Source organism: Pyxicephalus adspersus, chromosome 9, assembly GCF_032062135.1.
Source record: "Pyxicephalus adspersus chromosome 9, UCB_Pads_2.0, whole genome shotgun sequence".
Lineage (NCBI taxonomy): Eukaryota > Metazoa > Chordata > Amphibia > Anura > Pyxicephalidae > Pyxicephalus > Pyxicephalus adspersus.
The window spans coordinates 1,804,280-1,830,574 of NC_092866.1; the positions used below are offsets into that span (position 1 = coordinate 1,804,280).

The 26,295-nt window shown below is 43.8% G+C and overlaps 1 protein-coding gene across 1 annotated transcript in view; it reads left to right on the forward strand.

The window, feature by feature from the left end:
- Positions 1-740: 740 nt before the first annotated feature.
- The window catches only part of SLC7A5 (solute carrier family 7 member 5), a 32,296-nt gene continuing 6,741 nt past the window's right edge, over positions 741-26,295 (forward strand). Inside the window, exons 1-8 of the mRNA XM_072421360.1 lie at positions 741-1,593; positions 10,713-10,838; positions 19,411-19,516; positions 20,472-20,516; positions 20,658-20,781; positions 22,010-22,113; positions 23,427-23,523; positions 24,882-25,031. Of these exons, the coding sequence (XP_072277461.1) occupies positions 1,089-1,593; positions 10,713-10,838; positions 19,411-19,516; positions 20,472-20,516; positions 20,658-20,781; positions 22,010-22,113; positions 23,427-23,523; positions 24,882-25,031 (1,257 nt within the window). The 5' untranslated portion in view covers positions 741-1,088. The remainder of the gene's footprint in view (positions 1,594-10,712; positions 10,839-19,410; positions 19,517-20,471; positions 20,517-20,657; positions 20,782-22,009; positions 22,114-23,426; positions 23,524-24,881; positions 25,032-26,295) is intronic.

A 26,295-nucleotide genomic window follows, 5' to 3' on the forward strand; every position in this document is an offset into this window, starting at 1 on the left:
TGGGATACCTTCATCACCTATCCCCGGAGGCTCTTGGGCATCTCAGGCAAAAGGGAAAACATCGCCAATCTCACACATGTGCAGTGGCATCGGCAAGTTATTTTTCCAACGGACATCACCCGATCTTGCGGCTGGGTTGGATGAAGTAGGAAGAAGAACCCGGAAAAAGAGAAGATGGCGGCGCCTGGAGCGCCAGTCAGAGACGGATGCCAGGATGACGCGGGACCCGATGGAAGAGACCTCCGGACCGATCGACTGCGATTGGCAAGTGGAGTTTTTTTTTGTTTTAGGCATTTTTGAATTTAATTCCTCTTTTAGTTTACAGTCCCTCGGTGTATAAACAGGGGGGGTCAGTTCTTGGATGCACAGTGTTTGGGTGTATGATTAGTGGGTGCCCTGTGTGAGTGGGTGCAGAGTTAGTGGGTGCCCTGTGTGAGTGGGTGCAGAGTCAGTGGGTGCCCTGTGTGAGTGGGTGTATGATTAGTGGGTGCCCTGTGTGATGGGGTGCAGAGTTAGTGGGTGCCCTGTGTGAGTGGGTGCAGAGTTAGTGGGTGCCCTGTGTGAGTGGGTGCAGAGTTAGTGGGTGCACAGTGACAGCCAGCTGTAGGGCAGCACTGCCAGTAGCACAGATGTGGGTGCAGTAATGTAAAGCTACCACCAGGCGGCGCCATATTTCTATTAATATGTATGAGTGACGTAGGTGAGGCCGGAGATAAAACTGAGCGGCGAGCAGAGAAGTGGCACAGAGAGCTGGAGGACCACAGAGAGGACCACAGGGCAGCACAGGGGCAGCACAGAGGAGTAGCGCTATAAGTAGACCAGAGGGCAGTATAGAAAGCAGAGAGGGCAGTACGGGAGGGGGTTGGTGACAGCCGGTAGTGGGGACACGTGGAGGAAGTACCAGGCGGGCACAGCACCCACTGGGTGTCCCTGGTTCCTTATAGAAGGGTGTCACTCTGCCTGCAGCCTTCCATCACTTCTGGGCTTTCAGCACCAGGACAGCGCGGGCGGGTCACGTGAGCAGTGCTGCGGAGCGGTCAGGCGCCCCGCGGGGGTAAGGAGCGTCCAGGTGTGTCCGGTGCCCGGGGATGTCGGTGGTGAAGCGGAAGCAGTCGGGGTCCCCGCCGGGGGAGGAGGAGGCCGGGGAGAAGATGCTGAAGGAGAATGGCGGGGCCCCGGAGGCGGTGGAGTTGCAGCGCTCCATCACTCTCCTGAACGGGGTGGCCATCATTGTGGGGACCATCATCGGTTCCGGGATCTTCGTCACCCCCACCGGGGTCCTGCGGGAAGCGGGCTCCCCCGGGCTCTCCCTGTTGGTCTGGGCCGTGTGCGGTTTGTTCTCCATAGTGGGCGCTCTGTGCTACGCCGAGCTGGGCACTACCATCTCCAAATCCGGGGGGGACTATGCCTATGTGCTGGAGGTGTACGGGGCCCTGCCAGCCTTCCTCAAACTCTGGGTGGAACTGCTGATCATCCGGCCCTCATCACAGTACATTGTGGCCCTTGTCTTCGCTACCTACCTGCTGAAACCCATCTTCCCCAGCTGCCCGGTGCCCGATGACGCAGCCAAGCTGGTGGCCTGCCTGTGTGTGTGTGAGTACTTACCGTCACCCCATACACCTGTGTGTACCAACCTTATACACCTGTCTGTGTGTACCTACCCTATACACCTGTCTGTGTGTACCTACCCTATACACCTGTCTGTGTGTACCAACCTTATACACCTGTCTGTGTGTACCTACCCTATACACCTGTCTGTGTGTACCTACCCTATACACCTGTCTGTGTGTACCTACCCTATACACCTGTCTGTGTGTACCAACCTTATACACCTGTCTGTGTGTACCTACCCTATACACCTGTCTGTGTGTACCTACCTTATACACCTGTATGTGTACCTACCTCTATACACCTGTCTCTGTGTACCTACCTCCATACACCTGTCTCTGAGTACCTACCGTATACACCTGTCTGTGTCCCTACCTCCATACACCTGTCTGTGTGTACCCACCTTATACACCAGTCTGTGTACCTACCTCTATACACATGTCTGTGTGAACCTACCTCTATACACCTGTCTGGGTGTACCAACCTATATACACCTGTCTAGGTATACTTACCTTATACACCTGTCTGGGTGTACCTACCTCTATACACCCTTGTTTACCTACTGCCTCCATCCCCAATACACCTGTACTGTCTGTGAGTACTTACCTCTATTCCTCCCTCTGTACACCTTTGTGTACCTACTGAACCCCCCCTTCCCCAATACACCTGTACTGACCGTGAGTACTTACCATCACTGCACCCCTATATACTCTCTTTGTGTACCTACCACTATTTCTCCATCAATACACCTATGTGTACCTACTGCCCCCATCCTCATTACACCTGTGTCTGTGAGTACCTACCTCTATTCCTCCCTCAGTACCCCTATGTGTACCTACAGAGCCCCCATCCTCAGTACACCTGTACTGTCTGCATCTACCAACCCCCAGCCATATTCTCTTTTAATACACCTATAGTGACCTTCCCCCATCCCCAATACACCTGTGTCTGTGAGTACTTACTTTCTTTGCACCCCTTTACACCTTTACTGTCTGTGTGTACCTCCCAGCACCCCAACTCCACACTCCATACATCTGTGTACCATCGCTCCTCCCAATACACCTTTCTGTCTATACTACATGCCAATATTTACCTACCTGTACTGTAATGACCCTCTGTACCCTGTACTCTGCCATTCTTACCTGGGCTTGTCTGATGATGCTGGCATTATTCTGGGTTTGGGTCAGTAGAATGGCACTGTGATCTTTTGGCATTTTGGCCAGCATTGTAAAGGGCATTGTTCCCTGATTATCACCATAATGGGGGCGTACTGCCCACTGACACATAAATTTATTTTGTTGGGGGCCCCTGAGAGGTGAAATGTGGTATGTAATATTTATGTGTGTGTGTATGTATCCTGCCAGGGGGTGCGCGTGGTGCCCATTACACCTCTGTGGGTTTTCAGTGTCACCAGTACCAAATCCTGCCACTCCCTCACCTGGCACTGGTGGCATCCAGCCTGGCATGTCGCCTGCAGCTCTTATAATCAGGGCCTTGCTGGTACTTGTAGTCCTCTAGGCTCTGATGCTGCTACAAAGTATCCATGCTGCCAGAAGCTGAATCCTGATTGGTCCTCGGGATGCAGAATGAGGAAACATTGTAACAACTTCCCATGGCCTGTGTGTGACATAGATATATAACATTTTATATACCCCCCCCCCCTATATATATCTATATATTTCTGCCCCCCCAGGTCATGTGATCACTGAAGTTGTTACAATGTTTCCATTTTGGACAATATATTCCTGTCTATAGAAATGTTTGGGTACATGTGGGGTGAAGGAGTTGAAATTCTTCACACAATCCAATCAGATGAAATAAATTATCAGTACGGTAGTTTCCTATTCACAAGATTGGATAACTGAAGTGAATATTTCCACAATTGATTGTATGAAGATTTTGGACTCCTTTAGTAAATCAGCCTTATTTTTCTACTCGCAGACACGTGGAGTAAAGTCATTCTCACCGCTTTCATCATCTTCCGTTGTAAAATATCTATGTGGTTTTGCTGTAGCACATGGTGCAGCCCCACCTCCCATTCATTTCAGTGCCATGGCACCTCCCACTACCCTACGCACACTGCCTGTTAGTGTTACATCAGCCTGCATGCTGCTCTGCGAAACCGGTTTAGGCTGGAGATCATTCTATAGAATAATATGGGGGGGTTTGTGATGAACCTTGCTGGGTCCTTTCTTTGGATTCTGTGGCATCTGATGGGCGTGTAGCTGGCACTGGCACATTTCTTTCTTCTTCATTTTCATTTTATATTTGTAGGAAACAAACTAAAAATCAGTCCCATATGTTGGCAAGGATGAATGATTAGATGGATGAAAGGAGCAAATTGTAGATTGTATGGGCACCTACAAGGTGCGCCAACCATGCCTGGCACAAGGTTTAGGTCAATTCATTGCCATCTGGCACTGTCACCATGCCAACCCTTTATTGGGGTGGGGGGTCTATATTAATTGTATGTTAGTAGCAGGTAATGAAGTGTACCTGTTATTAATATTAATAATAATAAACAGGATCTATATAGTGCCAACATATTACGCGGTGCTGTACATTAAATAGAGGTTACAAATGATACAGATACAGACAGGAGGAGGAGAGGACTCTGCCCCGAAGAGCTTACAATCTAAGAGTTGTGTAACATTGCATGAGAAGAACACAGGCCACAAAACCTTCATTTAAATCTTTCTTATTACCCACAAAAGTTAAGGCACTTGGTGTATCCCTTGAAATATATTGTGGAGCCAATAGTACATGAAGCCCCTTCCAATGATGGAGCTCGGGTGTTCCCATTGAAGGGCCCGGTAATCCTCCATCATATAAGGACATTGGCCCTGATTTATTGAAGCTCTCCAAGGCTGGAGAGGATACATTTTCATCAGTGAAGCTGGGTGATCCAGCAAACCTGGAATAGATTTCTTCAAAGTCATTTGCTATCCTGAACCAGATTTTGTTCCAGGTTTGCTGGATCACCCAGCTTCACTGATGAAAATGTATCCTATCCAGCCTTGGAGAGCTTTAATAAATCAGACCCATTGTAGAACATTGTGCTCTTCCAGTCTTGTATTCACAATTTGGCGAAGAACTTTTCTGCTCCCCCATGACAGTACCCCGGGGTACAAATCCCCTCCATAAAGACATGGGGTCACCAGTTTGGTTTGCAGGAATTTGAGTGCACAGAGCCCTGACCTCCTCCTGAACACCTTTGGTAAGAATCGCAATGATGAGCCAGGTCGTCCCTATTTGAAGGTCCTCCAAGTACAACACAAACCTGCCAGAAATGTTCTCCCTCATGTGGGGTGACAACACACCGGATTTTTGTAGTCTGAGTGTTGTCAGTGTTGCTCAGTTTTCTTGTGCCAAACTACTTATATGCCCAAACTCTCATCTCCACATTCCAAAGGTGAATCATTGTGTAGTCTCAGGATAAGGATTGGGAAGACTGTACTAGAAATAACACAGAAAGTGAAGGCTGGACACAGGACTTTACAGGTAATACAGGAGTAATTAAGCTTTTTTAATGAGTTCATTATTACAGTTTGTGTTCTATTGAAGGAGTGTATTTGTAAAGCAGTGAATGTGACATTCAGCAAACATTCACTACAGGTGACATTTTCAGATCCATATGTTTACAATAATAGCAGCTGATTTACCATTGATGAATGTTTTACTGAAAGTCACATTCATTGCTTTATACATACACTCTTACAAGTTACTTTAGTATTCATTATTAGGGGTTGGGGGGTATTATTATTATTATTATTATTATATGCCCCCCCCCCTGTCTCCTGGTAATTTGCCCATCCATCATATAACTGCTCATATCAACAGGAAGATGAAGGTACCATCTGATGCAGGGTTGGACATCATTTCTCTTTTGCTTTCCATGTTGCAAGGGGCCTCTTGAATTTGGACCCGAAGTGCTTATGGTGCCAGGGGTCTCTGTGATTTGGACCCGCAGTGCTCATGATGCCAGGGGCCTCTGATTTGGACCCGCAGTGCTCATGGTGCCAGGGGCCTCTGATTTGGACCCGCAGTGCTCATGGTGCCAGGGGCCTCTGATTTTCTGATTTGGACCCGCAGTGCTCATGGTGCCAGGGGCCTCTGATTTGGACCCGCAGTGCTCATGGTGCCAGGGGCCTCTGATTTGGACCCGCAGTTCTCAGCTCGGCATCTAGTTAAAACTGCAGGGATGAAGTGGTTCAATAATCGGTTAAACAGGTTTAAGACACGATTTAGTAAAGTAAGAAGCCTCCCCCGCTTACATCTCCTGAAAATCCTGTTTACCTTGCTGCTCGGAGATTACTGATCCTGTGTTTTAGTTGTTGTTACGCTGCTATGCTTGTTAAAGGTTCCCTCTGTTTTATCTGAGAAATGTTGGTGGGAAATGAATACAATGTGCCAGACTTTACTCCCAGGGTCCTTTGGTTCCGCCATTAGTGCATGTACACCTTAATATTGATATCTTTTATTGCTCCCTTTTGCTCTTTCATACGCCACTAAAAGTGATTTATTGTATCTGTTCAACAGGTGCAACAAATTCCCTGCAACAAAAGCACTGAGAGTACTCCAATGGCATCCCAACCCAAATGCACCATAAAAACCCTTCTCACACCTAAGAATTACAGGAATTGATTGCAGTAGTCTGGAGTCACCCTTTATTTTATTGTGTGACCCTCTGGCTGGTATGTTGGCTGTGCAGGTTGTAGTTGGGAATTTGTAGTAATAACAGCTTTGATCTCCATCAGAAATTTGGAAGACCGGTGACCTGTGTGCAGCCTGCTATGCAGGGTCATTGGAGGGGCCACTCACTGCAGCGTTGGTTCATACACAGAGCTCCCGTCCGGCTGCAGTGCTTTGTACAAATGTTTTGTATTATTGTAACCCCGGTGAACAGAAAAATAAGAAGTTTATAAGGAACTGAATCCGGAACTGGAGCCTGAAATATCAGTGATAATGCAGCAGGCCGGTCTTATGATTGGGAAAAACAAGGACAGATTAGCACAGCGGGAAGTCGGGCAGGGCAGACGGGGGCTTATTCTGACCGGGGATTTATTATGACTGGGGGTTTATTATGACGGGGGGTTTATTATGACCGGGGGGCTTATTCTGATCGGGGGCTTATTCTGACCGGGGGGCTTATTCTGACTGGGGATTTAATATGACCGGGGGTTTATTATGACGGGGGGTTTATTATGACCGGGGGGCTTATTCTGATCGGGGGTTTATTATGACCGGGGGAGCCTATTCTGACCGGGGATTTAGGGTTTATTATGACGGGGGGTTTATTATGACCGGGGGGCTTATTCTGATCGGGGGTTTATTATGACCGGGGGAGCCTATTCTGACCGGGGATTTATTATGACAGGGGGTTTATTATGACGGGGCACTTATTCTAACTGGGGGTTTATTATGACCGGGGATTTATTATGACGGGGGGTTTATTATGACCGGGGGGCTTATTCTGATCGGGGGTTTATTATGACTGGGGGGGCCTATTCTGACCGGGGATTTATTATGACCGAGGGTTTATTATGACGGGGGGTTTATTATGACCGGGGGGCTTATTCTGACCGAGGGTTTATTATGACGGGGGGTTTATTATGACCGGGGGGCTTATTCTGACCGGGGATTTATTATGACTGGGGGTTTATTATGACTGGGCACTTATTCTAACTGGGGGTTTATTATGACCAGGGATTTATTATGACTGGGGGGTTTATTATGACCGGGGGGGCTTATCCTGACCAGAGGTTTTATTTTGACGGGGGGCTTGTTCTGGCCACCTGCACCTGTAGGGTCAGTGTGAGCGGGATTGTCTAATAATCGGGGAGTATGGGCTGCACTGCATGGGTCACCTGTAGTTGCGCTCTGCAGATGAAATGATATTTCCATTGACTGAAATGACTAAATTTGCCAATCAGGACCAAAGGAGAGTGTTTGGGGGTCTTCCCAGATGGAAGAAATAGGATGCATTGACACACTGACACTTGGGGGGGGGGGGTCATTCAATTCAACTCTGACAATAAAGGGGTCCCAGTTCAACATTTGAGGGATCTCATTACAATGACACTGACACGTTGGGATCCCAGAACAATGATACTTGGGGGGGCTCACTACAAAGACATGGGGTTCAGTACAATGACCCCTGAGGTTTAGTACAATGACAGTTGGGGGGCCCAGAACATTGATACACTGACACTTAAGGTTCCTAGTAAATGACACATTCACATTTGGGGGGTCCCAGTACAATGACAAACTGACACTTGGGGGGACCAGAACAATATTATACGTACTGATAGTTCTCAGTACAATGGCAAAGTGCACACTTACTTGTGGGGTGGGGTCCAATCACACTCTGACACTTAGGGGCCCCAGAACAAGTACAAACTGGTACATTTGGTTGCCATTCATTCTGATACAAGGTACTGTCCGACGTGTTCTCTGCTCATCCTGTATGATAACATCACATCGGCAGTTCTTCATATTGTAGATTTATCAGCGTGGTAAGGGGGGGGGGAGTTGTAGAATTTAGTGAATTTCCTGCTAAGTCAGTTCTTCCGGTGAACTCTTTGGGCTGTGCTGTCCCTGCTCATTCATTGGGTCTGATTTATTAAAGCTCCCAAAAGCTGGATAAGATACATTTCATCAGTGAACCTGGGGGATCCAGCAAACCTGGAATGGATTTCTCAAAAGTAATTTGCTATTTGTTAACAAATGTTTTTATTCCTGGACCAGGTCCATTTCAGGCTTGCTGGATCACCCAGCTTTACTGATCCTCTCCAGCCTTGAAGAGCTTTAATAAATCAGGCCCATTGCCACACATCAGCCATGGGAAGTCCCCACCCCACTCGTCCATATGTACATGAGCAGAACACGCCGTAACTTTATTACTACAATCTCTGTGACTAATCCAGGATATGAAATGTTGTAGAGGATGTGAAAGATGGATTCACGCCAACATAGTTCTCCTCCCCCCCAAACTCCATTCATGTCTGTTAAAGTGTATGGAGGGGGAAAGAATTGTTTTAATTGCGTCAGGTATTTCTGGCTGCCTAATTGGAGGGCAAAGATAATCTGATGAGGGTTTAACCCTTTCTAGGAGTGGGTAAGTCAGGATACGGATACAGCCAGACAACCCTCCATGTGCCTCTCTATTTGAGCTCTATTTTGTTCTTGGCTGAGCTCTACCAATGTCATGCCATTCTCCAATGTGGGCACCTTTATGGGCATCTTCATTGGATAGGGGGTGGCGGGTGTGCAGGGCTTGGCCCTTAGTGTATAAGTGAAACTGGAACCATTGAGGTGACCAGGGAGGGTCTTCCGGATAGTCAAGGTATCCTTTAGCTTCAACTTGAAACGGGCACAAGTATTTGTTCACGTATAGAAGTGCGCTCTCGTCCTATAATCTTGTCCAGTTTTTATAAAGGGTTTTAATTGCTTTGTTACCATTTTCATTGTGAACTGTTCCATTTACAATTCCTATCTCTGCATCTTCCTTATAACTGTCATGTCTCTTTAAACAGCTCAGAGTTGTGACTAAGAAATTCAGCAATGTGGCTAAGCATCTCAGGAGTGGGGCTAAGAATCTCAGGGGTGTGGCTAAGAATCTCAGGGGTGTGGTTAATAAACTCAGCAGCGTGGCTGAGCAGTTTGGGGGTGTGGCTAAGTAGCTCAGCAGTGTGACTGACTGTCTCAGGGGTGTGACTTAGAAGCTCATGGGTGTGACTAGGCATTTCAAGGGTGTGTTCAAAAAGCTCCAGGGTGTGGCCAAGAAGCTCAGGGGCGGGGCTGAACAGCAGAATGTATGTGTAAAACCAACAGGGGCAGGGGAAATAAGATGTCATTTTGGGTATGACTTGATCTATGAAAGTTTTCATTACGACAAGGACTGTAAAAAGGGGCAGTAAACAAAATCTTTGAGTTTGCATAAAAAGGAAATAATATCATTAGTAGGGAGGTTGTAGTCCCGAGGTGTTTGTCCGGTTTTTCCATATTCCTTTAGCTGTGCTGCTTCTACAGATTCAGAGCTGCCATTGTAGGGCTTTGGGTTATTATTCCTCATGGTATTCAGTGCTAATTGGTGCAGCAACAAAAGCCTGGCATACCTGCCAAGAGGCACAATCTAACCTTTGTTGGGCCGTGACTGAACAAATCACCCGGTTGTGTAGCAATTGGAGGCCTTGTCAGGGGTCGCTGCATTATTCCCGGGCCTACAGAACCGGCAGAGGGGGCCAATATATCGAAACTGAATGTGCAATAAAAGATTGGGGTAGGCAGTCCTAACAACAGCTGGAAAAAAACAATTTGAAAGCCAAATTTTCTATTTTATTTAGAATATAATTTAAATGAAAATGAACTGATTGGAATTGCTGATTTAGCACAGCTGCAGTATTTGCTGGAGTCTGATGTTGTGTGTGGCTTGTATAAATATGATTCACAAAGCTGTGACATTTTTTTCCATCAAAAATGTGTCTTCCACCAAGAAGAAGAATAAATTGCATTAAAGGTGTCCTTAGAGGTGGTGGCTGCATTCGTTTTCTTTTTTCAGACATTTTTCGTAATGTTCCTGCAAAAAACATAAACATTGTCCTAATACAGCAAAAGTTTTAAAACGCTAAACACCCCCCACCCACTCCACTTCAATAACATAGCAGGAGCTGTTCTGTAGTCATGTAGATAGTTGGAAACAATGTAACAGGAGTGCACAACAGGCACCGTTCACTAGATGTCTGGCAGGATCAACAAGTATTTTTCCAGACTTATCAAACAAAATGCGTCGATGGGATATTTATCAGGAACAAATAATAGAATTTCCTTGTTCATTTGATTTGATGGAGATGTCTCGGCATAGCTGGGGCAGTTGTTGCTGTGCATTGAATCCATTTTAATGATCCGTTATCTGAGCGGACCTGACAGTGGAACCGCGCCAGAATCACTGCGCTGAATTGTAGATATGAAAATAAAAATCTGCCGTTACATAATCTCTGTCATTCTACCGTCCACATCTGCCGCCTGTTATGTAATATTTTATATAAACCTGTTTGTCATTCTTTCTTTTCCTTATCGCAATTTTCTTTTTTTTTTTCCTTTAGTGCTGCTGACTGCAATCAACTGCTACAGTGTTAAGGCGGCGACCCGTGTCCAGGACGCATTTGCTGCGGCGAAGCTGCTGGCTCTGTGTCTGATTATTCTTCTCGGCTTCATACAGCTGGGCAGAGGTGAGGCATCAGCATGGAGGATGTTATGGATCTGCATATTATTGTTATTATTATTATTATTATTATTATTAAACAGGATTTATATAGCGCCAACATATTACGCAGCGCTGTACATGCAATAGGGGTTGCAAATGACAGACAGATACAGACAGTGACACAATGGAGAAGACCTGCCCCGAAGAGCTTACAATCTAGGAGGAGGGGGATGTATCACACAATAGAAGGGGGGATAAGATGATACAAAGTCACAGGAATCTCATAATTCACTGCTGTGATGCAAAAATGAATCTGTTATTCATCCACATGGGGATTCCATGCTCCAGCTGGGGGTCTTCTATCTCCTATTATCATTATTATTAAACAGTATTTATATAGCGCCAACTTATTCCACAGCGCTGTACAATAAATAGGGGTTACAAATGACAGACAAATACAGACAGTGACACAGGAGGAGGAGAGGACCCTGCCCTGAAGAGCTTACAATCTAAGAGGTAACCTATGAGCTGGCAGGGCTGAGTTGAGGGGCTTGGAGGCTGATGAGTTCCATCTTTGGGCCACATTTATTAAAGATCTCTAATACTGGGTGGATCTCGCTGATCCAGCAAACCTGGAATGGATCTGGTCCAAACATTTGCCAACAGCAAATGATTTTTAAGAAATCCATTCCAGGTTTCCTGAATCGCCCAGGTTCTCTCTTCTATCTTCTCCTGGTGAGCTTTAATAAATCAGGCGTATAATGAGGTGCTGCAGTGATACGGATAATTGGCATAACAGTACAGCGATCAATGAGGGTCATAACATTCAGGGGCTGATTTCTGTAACCATAGCAAGGTGAATGATTATCTTCCAAGGAATAATTCACTCAGCTCAGTGAATGTGGTGAATATTCACTTTGCAAAGAATACCCAATCACGTGCCAGGAAATCTAAAAAAAAATTTTCCTTTGCATGTTAGAGATCAGCAATTTTTTACATTACAGGAAAGCCCCCGATGCCGATATCAAAAGGTGCAGCCCACAGCCTTTTGTGATATGTGATGCAAATATTCCAGGAGGCCATGGCAGTAAAAATGAAGGGGTGAGGTTATCCCCCAAAAATGAAACACATTTTTCAATACATAAAATGAATAGCCACCCCTTATCTATAATAATAAAAATGCGGAGAGCCTGTGGCTGCCCTCTATCCTAGGGAAGATTTGCAGAACTCGCAGGTGAGCGTTCTCTTTAAAGCTATTAAGTGATTTCCAGTAGTAATTTGTTTTGATGGAATTATGCCGGTATTCCCAGGGTGCTGCAAAGCACGTGTGTGCGCGCTCCCACCGCTGCGTTAGGATTCCATTCAGCCTCCCCGACTTCTTGGCGTTGCTCTGCCAGCGGCCATCACAAGAGTTGAACACCTCGACTGGAATTAACATGATAAATTCAATGCTTGCCTCATCAGAAAATCTCTCCCTAAGAGGATTAGTGACAAATCCCGGGCTCTTCGGCTGGCTTTGTACCTAAAGCAACCTGTTTTGTGTCTGCGCGGTTTCTTTTCCTGCTCGTGAGTCTCCCAGCGAATGTTCATCTAATTACCGGAGACGTGCGGCTCCCTCCAACCAAAATACAAATTATAACAAATGACTGATTAGCATTCCAAGAGGTACCACAGCCAGGAGAATGACAACGTCCCACCACTCTCTGCAATCTTCTGGTCTGTCCCAGGATACATCAGTGCCTGTAATATGACACTGCCTGAGCTGCAGACAGAAGAAGCCACTGTATGCTTGATGATAATCACCACCAATTTACTTTTTTCATGCATTCATTTTGGTGCCTGGCTGTTCCGCTTTTTCACCCCATTAACTTCTGGTGTTCTCATCTCTGGCACTGAATCTGAGATCAGGGTATTCCTCCCCTGAGCTGGCTGCTGCTCTATCCATAGATGCTGGAGCAATAGAGGGAGGTTGCACTGCCAAAATCAGGTGACAAGCTAATATAATTCATCTTAGTATTACGATGACTGAATATAAAGGAAAGGCTTAGCACAATGGTGAAGCATCCCGCAATAGTGAGCTCCATAGACTGCACCATTCTACTCTCCTCCTATGGAAAGCTCCCATGCAGCTGGTGATATCAAGTAATATTACATTCTGAAGGCTAAAGGAGACCCTGCCAGGAGCCAAGCCTGCATGGTTTGTAAGAAGGTTGCACAATACAAATCTACAATGAACTGATTTTATTTCTGCAGATGTGGGGTGGCTCCTAATACACCTGAAACCAAAGGGCAATGCCATCTATTCTATCTGCATCCCAGTCACATGAATAGAGAATAAATATGTTTCCAGATTTGGGTTGGGGGAGTCAGGTAAGACTTTCGGGACCCCCCAGGTCTGTGCTATGTAAATGAGTTTGCTGTTTCTGATTGCAATCATGGGCCAATGATGGGGTTATTCTTCCCATAACTGGGGATGATATGGGGGGGTGAAATGTGCAGAAATAGTCCCACTTTGCAGTATAACATTTATCCCAGGTGTTAGTTTAAAATTTACTGAGATTGAAGAATTGCTGTAAGGTGAACTAATTGTTTGAATTACTAGTTCAATGCTCTACACCAGGAAAAGCAAATATATACAAGAGTCAGGTGTATTCTTATGTTCAGGTGTATTCTTATTTCAGTTTAATGTTTAGGAATGTTGTATTGCATATACAGCCCATATACTGCATGAACGTTGTGTAAATATTTATATTGCCCTTGAGTTCTCCTTAAAATACAGAAAGTTTTGCACCCCCTCCTGTTCTGTCCTGATGTCATTGGCCGGCTCCACTGACTGTTGCTTGGTCTGGTAAGGACATAGGGCCACTGGCTGTGAGCTCAGGTTTTAGGGTTTCTTTTAGGTTTGCTTATTTCAGTCCTCAGCCCCCAAATTACTGTAGTGCATGGGTCTAAAAATAAAATGAAATATATAAAGTATTTTATGCAAAGTTAGTGTTGCTCACTTCAGCTGAATGTTCAGTTTCAGCCAAAGTTTGCATTGCCAAATACTTAGTTGGAGAGATAAATAAAATTTGGCAGCCCACATAAAGAACTTTGGGTAGCTCAAGCACAGCAAACATTCTATTAGAGCCAAACTGTTACCAAATCATCCCAAATCTGAGCAAAGCAATGACATCTTTCTTACTCTGCTACCAAACTCGACCTGCTACCCAATAAAAGCCAAATTCATTTCTTCATAGCTGAACCATGGCAGGATTTCACCTTGGATCTCCTTCTCTGAGTGAAGTGCAGATGTAGGTCACCGAGGAGGAGAACAAGTTTTACTGCCGAGCTATTTGCATTGCAAAACTTCTGGGGATTTGTGAGCTGTGCCATTTGCATTCTGCAGCAGAGAGCTGTGATATCATTTCCAGGTTTAAAATACTACAGAGAATTTTTTGCGGTGTAAAACTATAGGGACTTTTGTAGTGACAGATGATGTAACAATTCATATTTCTATTGGGTCCAGTCTTACAATTAATAGCTCCTAAGAATTTACAGATTAAAGAATAACCAACAATTCTCAATTTCCTTTATCAGAAAATTGTAACATAACACATTGTAATTGTTAAATGTTAGGTCGCTCTCTCTGGTGGATTGATGGTCGATCTTGGCGGTTATTAGATGGTGATCAGGTCTGGGCCAGTTGGGTTTGTGGAGGATTGGAACTTTTCTACACATTCCTGGAGAAATAAAAATTACATTTCATTATGTAGGCTGATGTAGTAACCATTGCTCCATCTTGGATTTGGCTTCATGCCTCGAAGAATTGTTATACCATTAGGAAGCAAATTATTTGTTGGAGAGTGAGCAGTGCTGGATATGAGGATATGTTGGTACCAAAAAAGCCACCACATTTCAGGGGTTCCCCCTTCTTCAAGGCTGCGTGTATATGATCAGGAACCAGGGAGACAAGTTTTGCACAATAATATATTAGTGCTCAATTGGATATTAAGTGGTGCAAAAATGTGCAAAGCAGTTGCACTATCAAGGCTGAAAATAGAGGAATTTGCATTAGATTTTCCTATCAAAGCTTTTATTTTGGACTCTTTATTCCAACTGGTTCTTCTGTTATCTTCCTTTCATGCAGGAAGCAAATGTGTTTATTCAAGGTTCTGTTTTAAGGATATAAGGTACAGAATTAATCAGTAACTATTAAAAGTCAGGAGTGAGGGCCACCTAAAATCTTACATTTGCTGCCCGGCCAATGGTTTGATCTCTAACACATTTTCCAGTAATTGTGCACAAATGTGAAGTTGCATAGAAACTTAGTTTGACTGGTAATTTATATAGAGGGATTCACTGTTGGAAAATTGTTGTACTGGAAATGCTGATCCTTTCCTAGTCTTTGGAGAAAAATATTGGTCTAGTCAAGTGACTGCCACATTTGGGTCATATAGCCAAGCTAGGGGGTGCATTGCATAAAACTGAGGCAATGTAGTTCTTACCAGTCAATGGGTGCCATGCTTATATTCTGGGTATACATAAGATAAAACTACTTCATAAGGAAAATTTTACCCCTGTTCATGGAATGACCCCACCACCCAGTGCGGCCCTGTGTGTGCTACATTTCAGTTCATTACAGCTGGAGTGCTCAATGCAATTCTAATATAGTATTATTTCCCCAACCATGCCAACTTCCAGCTTGTGTTCCTGGCTTCATAGAACAATCAGATTCCTCATATCAGACTTGTAAATAATTTCCAAGCCTCTTGGTTCTGATAGCAGAACCCTGAGTCAGCAAAATAGCATAAAAGAAAATCCCATTCACAGGAACCGCAGTCATGTCTATGAGGAGACTGTTCATCCGTTTCTGATCACAATAGAGCACTGATGATTATGGTTGGGTGGAAATTTTAAGAATTCATTCACACTCAAGTGGCTTTATTAAGTGTGTTGAATGAAGTAGCAAAAGCTTGCTTTATGTGCTTTTTGCTCAGTATGAGTTCTTCTGCAGGCATTGCCCCTCGTCAGTTTACCTCTGCACCACTGGGTTCCAGGCTTTTATACTTGTATACATAACTCCGCACAAACAAAATACAAAACTGACAAAATAATCATGAAGTTAGGCAATTAGCATGCAGCAGCACAAGGTCAAGGTTATAACTTTTATCTCAGCATTTCTCTGCCTTTTTAACATGGGGAACCCCTGCTGAAAAATGTATGGGTCCCTAAGGAACCCCGGCTGTAATTACTATAGCAAGAGCTCACAATATATTAGTGTGATGGTCAGTGGGAAGAATGCCTCTTGCATTGCGGTCCATTGGGAAGAATGTATTTTTCCTCTCAATGGTCAATGGCAAAAAATCTTTTTGACTGTCACCTTTACAGATAGAAAAATACCATTGGTGTCACTTAGTCTGATCCGAGAAGCACAAATTGCGCAAGGAGCCCTCAGCAACCTCTGGAGGAACCCTAAAAGGTCCATAGAACTCTAGTTGAGAAACACGACCCAATCAGGCGTTGAGATATGTTGTAGGGGTAAGGAGAAGGTTGGAGTAGGTGTAAGGTGACAGTAAGAAGGGTTTGATATGGCCCCAAAAGGTTTTTATAAGGATCAATGTTTTAGGGTTTGAGATATAATTTAGGGTGACGCTTGGGTTAGTGTAAAGGTCAATTATTGGTAATAAACAAATACAGCACCAACAGGCAATAGGAATCCAGTTACGGAATTTGAACAGGTTACTGTAGCACTGATATGTTTGTAAGTTGCAGGCTTCTTAGAATAAAAAGAGTTAACAACGACTGGAAGGAGGCATTGTTTGGCCCCTGGGGCGAGTGGGACCGGGCTGCCCGTCATGTGACAAGCCTTGCCATAGATTAGGCTGAGACGCCTCACGTGGCTCAGAGACTTCCGTCAGACGCCGGCTTCAGGCGACCGGCAGAGTTATTCCACACAGTCATGGAATGCAAATATTAACCCGACCGCCTGACAAAGCCAAATCCCTCTGTTCCTCTCTGCATGATGATTGTGTGATGGGGATCTCTAGAAATTATTATCTATTTACTTCCTAGAAACCTTCTACTACCTCTCCCTATTCTACACACTGAGATAAAGGAGATGTGGTGATGTCTTTATAGCACCTGCAGAGATTTCTTTTTATTTTATAATTTTATTATATTACCATACCATATATGGTGGAAATAAAGAAGAAGATTTTTTGCTTATATTTCATCTTTCCTGTTTCCTCTCTCTCCTCCAACTCATTAATGTATTTATTATTATTAACAATAAACAGGATCTATATAGCACCAACATATTACGCAGTGCTGTACATTAAACAGGGGTTGCTAATGACAGACAGATACAGACAGTGACACAAGAGGTGAGGAGGAAGAGCTTACAATCTAAAGCTACGTACACACGTCCAATGGTTCTCGCCCGATAATTGTCTCAGGGCCAATATCAGACAAGAATCTGGCGTGTGTACAGCGCCCGTTGTCCATCATCCGAACGCCCGTCCTGGCTGATCCCACAGAAGATGGATGACGAAAGATCATAATGCAATGGAGACGGGAGAGTCCACAGTGGGGTGCCGCTCCGTCGCTCACTAACTCCCCTCTCCATAGAGCAGAACCGTGCTGTATGTACATCACTTGTTCATGCATTGTTCAGTCCTTGGTCGTTGGAAGGGATCTTTCACAATAATTGCACGTGTGTATGCAGCTTAAGAGGTGGGGGAAGTATCACACAATAGGAGGGGAGATATAGATTAGTGGGAAGTAGTGACGGTTTAAAGAGACAGAATAGGATTGGTTGGCAAGTTTGAAAAAATGGGTTTTGAGGGCTCTTTTAAATGAGCAGAAAGTAGGAGCAAGCCGTGTAAAATTTGGATAAAACTTTTACACCATGTGACATCATTGCCGGGTCTCTTTGCTTCTCTATACAATACAGGCTTGGGGGGGCTGTGCATGGAAACATCACCCTACTTCTTTACTGCTCTTTAACCCCTTGGTCCTGGTGCAAGGAGCAGGCTGACTCTTGGGGTATACAGGAATCAAAATGCCCTGATGCCAGTCTGGAAGATTGGGCATTCCTAGGCAGGTTGGACTTTCATGCAGATGACTCTAGGTGACCCCTATATGTGATGCTGAGGCTCCGGGAATAAATCGATTAAAATCCAATGAATGAAAGGGATGGACCAGGCTGGAGAGAATAGGGTCATTGCAATTCAGATTGCAGCTTATGTCTTCCGTCCTCATGGCACTGTTATAGAACCTTTTCTGTAGGGTCGGATAACATGACCAATCCAAGAAATCCAATTTTGTGACCTTCACAACATCTAAGTCACCAAACATCCCATAGAATATATAATTGGTTGTGTGGTGACACTTCTCTTCTTTCCATAATTTGGAGGACTTTTTGCCCCAGGAGGAGGACAGGGGGGAGCCAGGTCTTCTCCAACCCAATCAAAGAAAGACCATGGGCTTTCCAAAGAATTGTCTGAATTCCATGACATTCATATGATCATGGTTGCACCAATGATAACATCTGTGGCCCTCGTATCGTCTGTGTACCTGTAGCCATCACCACCATTGGGTCTGATTTATTAAAGCTCTCCAAGGCTGGAGAGAATACACTTTCATCAGTGACTTTTAAGAAATCTATTACAAGTTTTCTGGATCACCCAGCTTTACTGATGAAAGTGTATCCTCTCCAGGCTTGGAGAGCTTTAATAAGTCATTCCCATAGACTCTATCATGCGATGATTGCGTGTTCAGCAGCTTGTACGCACTTTATAGACTTCCCTGCATTCCTTCCATCTGTGACAAGAACAATTCTTTATACAAAATCTCTGCACAAATTTCTACACTTTGCATGCACATTGATGATTTTTCACCTTTTAAAGTGTTTTTGTAGGAAGCCTCTTTTAGTTTGGAATTGGCTGCATAAAACATACATTTTTCAAATTTTGGGAACTTTTCCTTTATAAATCTTTCGGTTCTTTAAAAAACTATGATTTGTATGGTGATTTTACAAGCATAGACTTGGCGGAGGGCAGAAGTGAACATGAGATATTATTAATGATGGAGTTTTATCGCCCGGTCACCCTGCGCCAATCATCCAAGGACGCCCCGTGGGAAGATCTTACAATGCTGAATGTTTTCATAATTGTAAGATACGTCTTGTAATATTGTGAAATGTTCAACATTTGCTGATAAAGTAATATACAATGGGAAGTATTCTGCAACAAGAAGGAAAAAATCAGAGCACAGAAAGTTAAAGCAAAACTTATTTCTATAGTTTAGGACAGGAAGAGGTGGAATTTTGGGCGACATTTATTCCTCTGTCCTTCTGTAGGCCTGTAGGTCATTCACATAGCAACAAATTATCTTTTTGTAAGGGAAATTTCACTTAGTTTAAAGCCTTCCTACCCCAGCTATGTGCAAGGACAAAATTCTGACTTTTTGGATTTCTCTTCTGCTGATTGGGTATTCTTTGCAAATATTCAGCACATTCACTTGGCGAAGTGAATTATTCCTTGCAGAGATTTATAATCTGATCTGAGATGTGACATACACATTGTTATAAGATTCTCATTCCGTTCATCCCGCAGGAGACGTCACCAGCCTGAGCCTTGAACACTCCTTTGACAATACCAGTACCGATGTCGGGAAATGGGTCCTGGCATTATACAGCGGGCTGTTTGCATATGGCGGATGGTGAGTGTGGGTTTTGTATATTATTATATCATTCCACATTCCACAATGGAAGCAGATGAGTATTTGTATATGTTTATTTGTAGCATGTTTGTACCATAATTATATCGTTATTTCTTAGAGTGTCTTCCAAGAAATAACAATTCCTAAGTTTACAGGAATCTTTACTAGAGGGGTTTTGGTGAGGAGGACAGTAAGGAACCAAAAAGCCTTCATAAAGCATTGTGAAGGGCAGTAGAAACCTCTGAAAACAAATATCTGCAGGGCTTCTAGCACAAATGAGGGGTCTATGCTTTAGACAGGGGGTGGAGCTATGCAAATCTTTTTTTACCCCTGGGCACAGATTACCCCAAGTTTACAGGGGCAAACCAAGAGACACCACTGGGAGCCGCCATATTGGGTGTGAAGTCAGCAGAATCTAATGACAAGCTATATTATTCCCATTCACTACTTCCCAGGCTGCTACTTAACAGTTCATGTTGGAAAGATAAGGGGCAGAGGAGCTGGGGCAGCACAGAAAGTAGTTCATCACTCCGAGAAGAGCCAACGGCTGTGATGTGTAAGGAGGGAAGGTAAATTAGGAAACGGACTCTTCCTAAAGTTGCCAAATTTTCTACAACATTCAAAGGCACATTGCAGGTATATAAAGTTGTATTTGCTAAGGAAAACATTGCTAGAAAGCATTATAACATGATTTTACCTGCAGTTATTGAAGTTGATGACAGGGTCTGTATAGCCACTTACCTGCTTTATAGATCTCCAAGGGTGAGATCCCTACACCTGAGTTCCCAGCTCCGCCCACCTATCATTTCAGGTCACTATTTAGAACAAAATGCACCAACCAATACGTTTCTTAAAATCTGAAATCAAAGTTCTGATTGGCTCTGTTGTATTCTGTATTATGATTATAAAATGGATTTGACACCTTCTCTAACATATTTCTCTGCTCTGGCTGCAGGAATTACTTGAACTTTGTCACTGAAGAAATGATAGAACCTTACAAGTAAGTGACCTCCGTAATACCCTGACATACCCCAGTCTGACCCCTATAGACTCCCCATTAGGGGGACGACACATCCCTATCAGCGTTACATGTCACATATTACGGGAGATCTTTTTTATACATTGTATCATTTGTCTGCAGAAATCTACCTCGCGCCATCATCATCTCTCTGCCCATTGTCACCTTGGTGTACGTCCTCACCAACCTGGCCTATTTCACCACCCTGACACCGGAGCAGATGCTGACCTCCGAGGCTGTGGCTGTGGTAAGTTAATGTTATTTTTTCATAGAGAGGAAACATATACTGCCGCGCTGTACACTCACATACTAAATATATTACATAACATTCATACTAAATATATTACATAACATTCTGAAGAACAAAGATTGGGCAGTATATCTGGTAGTGGTTATTTATGTTGACAACGTTTCGCAGCCTTCCAAGCTGCTTCTTCAGTTCAAATACAACCTGGATAAATGAGACCCTTCCTGGACAAAAGTGGAGCAGCCTTGCCACAAGAGTTTACAATCTAGGGATTAAATTTTTTTATTTGAATTGAATTTTAAAAAAGGGCTGCATATAGGATGAAGGGTTTGTGATCAGCATAGTATAGGAGTTTGAAAATATGTTTCATTTTGTTTCAGGAAAGTAAAATATTTATATTTGGGTTTGGTGTAATGCCTAATGTTTATTTTTCTATTTATGTAAAAATTGTAAATATTGTATATATTATGTGATTGCAAGATTGTTTAATAAAACAACATTTACAATCTAAGGGACCTATGGAGGAATAGGAAGGTAAATGGTTGTTGTAGTATGCTCATCCGTGAAGTTTGCAGGTATAGAATGAATTTAGGAATAAGTTGGGTCAGTATCGTAGGGGACATTTGTCCTCCATTGTGAAGGTTGGGAAATGTTAGTCACCAGGTGTAACATTTCACATTACCCTGACACCTGGGATTTGTCCTGCACAGTTTGTATATTTTCAGGTAGTTGTAAGATTAAGTTGTTTAGGAGGTCGGTGTCATCTACAGTGCAGTTTGAGGTGCTAAATTATACCGGAACCTGTGACACCTAAATGTTACTCATCCTGTTCTGCTAGCACTTTCGAGGCCCAAGGCAAAAAGAAGTTTAGTTTTCTTGTTTTTATTTGTATACCAATGCAACAGAGGCAGCACCCGGCCTCATGACTCCTCTCAAGAGCCCTCAACCAAAGCAAGCAGTGAGCTATCTCCCAGAAAGGGTTACACAAATATTATTATTATTATTTTATGGATTTATATAGCTCCAACATAGTACGCAGCGCTGTACATTAAATATTAATATGTCTTTAGGAGTGGAGGAGGTAAAGGTGAAGGTTGGACTATAATATATTAAAGAAACAAGTCCAGCATCTGTCATTCTTTCTCCTTACCAGTGTTTATCTATCACCATGTTCCATCTGCATCCTTTGCTTTGCATCCTTTCTTAATATCTACTGCTCTTCCTATAGGATTTTGGGAATTACCACTTGGGAGTCATGGCCTGGATCATCCCCGTGTTTGTCGGGCTCTCATGTTTCGGATCTGTCAATGGATCTCTCTTCACCTCTTCCAGGTAATCCGGTTTCCCATAAACTTGAAAGCAACTGTAAATCCTATTTATATTTCAGTGCATTCTAAATGATGATCCAAAAAACAACAAAAAAAAAAAAGCCTTAAACGTCTCGTACATTTTTCTCATGGGAGCACAGGTAACTGTTCCCAGGTGCTGAATGGCCATGGCTGTGCACCAAGAAGTGGTGAGGAGACCTATTGACATGCGTTGAGTTTTTTTTTAATGTGGTTGCAGTGTCATTGAGGTTCTCTTTATTATTAATATTATTATTATTAAACAGGATTTATATAGCGCCAACATATTACGCAGCGCTGTACATTAAATAGGGATTGCAAATGACAGACTAATACAGACAGTGATACAGGAGGAGAGGTCCCTGCCCTGAAGAGCTTACAATCTAGTAGGTGGGGGAATTTCACACACAATAGGATGGGAGATATGTAGTGGTGGGAAGTAGTGATGGTTTAAATTGACAGAAGAAGACGGGTAGGCAAGTTTGAAAAAAATGGGTTTGAGTGCTCCTTTAAATGAGCAGAAAGTAGGAGCAAGCTGAATAGGACAAGGAGACCATTCCAGAGAGTTGGGGCAGCTCTAGAGAAGTCTTGTATCTGTGCGTGTGATGAGGTTATGAGTGAGGAAGTCATTAGTAGGTCATTGGAGGAGCGGAGAGAGCGGCAGGGGGAGTATTTTTTTACCATGTCAGAAATGTAAGTGGGACAATAACTGTGGAGGGATTTGAAGGCAAAGCACAGGAGCTTGAATTTGATTCTCACGTGAAATGGAAGCCAATGGAGAGAACTACAAAGAGATGTAGCGGAAGAGGAGCGGAGGGAAGGATGGATGAGTCTGGCTGCAGCATTCATAATAGATTGTAGAGGAGAGAGTCGGGTTAGTGGAATACCAGAGAGGAGGAGGTTACAGTAGTCCAGACGGGAGATGATAAGAGCATGTACAAGGAGTTTGGTGGTCTCAGGGGACAGGTAGGGGCGGATTTTGGAGATGTTGCGTAGGTGAAAGTGACAGGACCTGGAAATGTTCTGAATATGAGGGGTAAATGAGAGGGCAGAATCAAAGGTGACACCAAGACAACATCTACTGTCTTTTAGAACATTTGGTGCCACTTCATACCCTCAACTTGGTTTCCACCAACTCCATTTGTTTCTGTGATAATCAGGGGACCTTGATTGACACCAGAGAACCACAGCAGTACCACTAAAAAAATCTTTAGTTTATATCAAATAAATGAAATGCAAAATAAAACAATTCTCAGCATGTCAGATTTTCTTATCAGGATTTTATTCTTTCCTTTCCAGACTTTTCTTTGTGGGAGCCAGGGAAGGTCACCTACCATCTCTCCTGGCAATGATCCACCCGCGACTGCTGACACCTATGCCCTCTCTGATCTTCACAGTAAGTCCGAATTTTCTATTGATTTCTGGTGTCTGGTATTCATCCAGTAAATATTCATAATTATATCCATTAGGTGCATTGATCCCTGAGCTGAAGGAAGAGCTGTCCGTATTATGATAGCAGCCAAATAGAATCCTATTCTCCTATCGCTGGAGGAATGAGAGGGTGAATCTGATTGGTTAGGTTGCCTTTTTTATGGCTTTATAGACGATCATCATTCTATAACTAAACTCCAGTTTTATTAACGAAAACAGGAATCTCTTTCAGACCAGTTATATACATTGTACATTGCATTATGTTATATTGAGGATCATTAAATCCTACTGGACATCAAGTATATGAAGTCGCCTCAGTGTCACCTTCACATTGTGTCACCACTATATCAGGAAATACCTAAACTTTTGCATGGTAACATCTGGGCCATTACAGGTTCACTTTAAAAAAAAAAGGATGTTAAAGCGTACCTAACTCTAAGTTTTTACTTTACATAAAAGGGTAGACAACTTTGTTTATTTAAAGTAAAAATTTTATTAAGTTCAACACCGGCGGCGATCAGCACAGAATGGGAGCGCAAAGCCTCCCCGGTTACCTACGTCACGCATCCCGGGAGGCTCTCGGCCCTGATCTTGGGCATGCGCAGAAGGAGCCCATTCCTTGCTGACCTCACGCATGTGCAGATCAGGTGATGCAGAAAGAAGAACCCGGAAGAAGATGTCGGGGTTTGGCACTTCCTCTGCGCCGGACCGATGACAGATACCGGGACATCGTGGGACCCGAATAAAGAAACCTCCCGACTGATAGACAGATCTGCGGGATTAAAGGTAAGTGTTTTTTTTTTTTTGGTTTTGAGTTTATTTATGCTTTAAGAATGAGGATCTTATGAAGGAGTCCCATGTCTGAGCACAAGACATTCAGCATGTGATATCGCCTCTGTCACTGATATAAGACAACATGCTCAATGTGACAACTAAATAACCAGACTGGGGAAGAGAAGCTATCATGGGACAACCTGGGTAATTTAGCAAACCTGGAATGGATTTAATAAAAATGATTTTCTATCAGTTGGTAAATGTATCCAATACTGGAGCAGATCCATTCCTGGTTTGCTGGATCATCCAGGTTCTTCCATGATAGTCTTCACCAGTCTTGGCGAGTTTTTGGAGCCCTGGACCCGGGATTTGTCATACTAAAGCCTTTAGTTCTACATTACCTACAGCATAGAACAGATCAAATCTCAGGGGCCACTCTGTGTGGCAAAGTAAAATCTGGTAAATCTCAGATCTGGCCTGGCAGCAATTTGTGATATTGTATCATTTGCTGCTCCCTAACATTCTGCGTCCTCTCTATTCTTCCCCCAGTGCGCCATGACGCTCCTCTACGCCTTCTCCAACGACATTTTCTCCGTCATCAATTTCTTCAGCTTCTTTAACTGGCTGTGCGTGGCTTTGGCAATCATCGGCATGATGTGGCTCCGGTACAAGAAACCAGAACTGGAAAGACCAATCAAGGTAAGGAAAAGCCAATTTCCCATATGACATGATTGTTAAAAAAGAGGCCCTGTCATATTTTGCTGATGGACAGTACAGCTCATGCAGGAGTTGAATAAACCGTGCATTGTTCCATGTTACCCACCTGCCTAGGATGTGGCCAGCAAAAATTCATATAACAGTGCAACTGGCTGGTGAAGAAACACCAATAACACCATGTTTGTGAATGATAATGGAGTTATGAGGCCACAGGGTTCCTTTTTAGAGAAGCAAAGCAGTTCCTTCATGGCAAGAGAAAGCTTGTAATAAAAAGACGTTTTGTACTCACGGCTGTAGCAATTTGGAGCCATGTGTTACATCAGCCATTACTCCGAGCTCGTTCCCTATAATGGAAGATCAGCATCATCATCATATTAGGTGGCTTGTCAGGGCTTGAGGGCTTCTGTACAATTATACCTATAAAAGATTAAGCCCGGCCATTAAATCACAATAAACGTTTGGAATTCACGTGTTTCGCATAATATCGGCCCTCGGGCGGCTTTTATCTGGAGACGTGATGAAGCCAGTTAATGCCCGCTTCACCAAACAGCAATAAAACAGATTTGCGAGCAAATACAGGAAAGATGGAAGAGAGGCGCGGCTGTTTAGGGAACGAGTCCAGGCAGAAAATGGACCTCAACTCAAGATTTACAGTGTTATAGAGATTATATAGAAATTGTAATTGTGTCTGAGCACTGCTGTATAAAATCTGTCTTTTTTATACCTGTGCCTAGGCACCTTGTTCTGTATTCTGATAGCTCGTCATCTAGGGCTCTGCGGCCTCTGACTGGTAATGTCACCAATGTGCTTCTCACTATTCTCCTTGCTGGAAGGGAAGCTGCACCTGAGGACCAGCAATGCAAGGATCTCCCTGCTGCCTCTCCTCATTCAGTGATCTCTGATAGCTTGACCTCCATAGCTGCTAATTCATCATTACCCCAGAAGTCATCAGGAAATGGCCAACCTGTCCCTAACACCTTCATACAGAGACATAGAGCAGAATAAGGAATAGGAATCAGGAATGGGGAAAAGATCAGCTGCAGAGAGAACATTTTATAACAATATTAGTGTTTGACTCTGACTGTGGGAGGACATTAGATTGTCAGCTCCTCTGAGAGACTGATGGGACTGGCTCAGTGTTTTCTGTACAGCACTGCGGTATATGACAGAGCTATATAAATGTATAATAATAGTGTGTGACTGTGGGGGGACATTAGAGTGTCAGCTCCTCTGTACAGAGACTGAT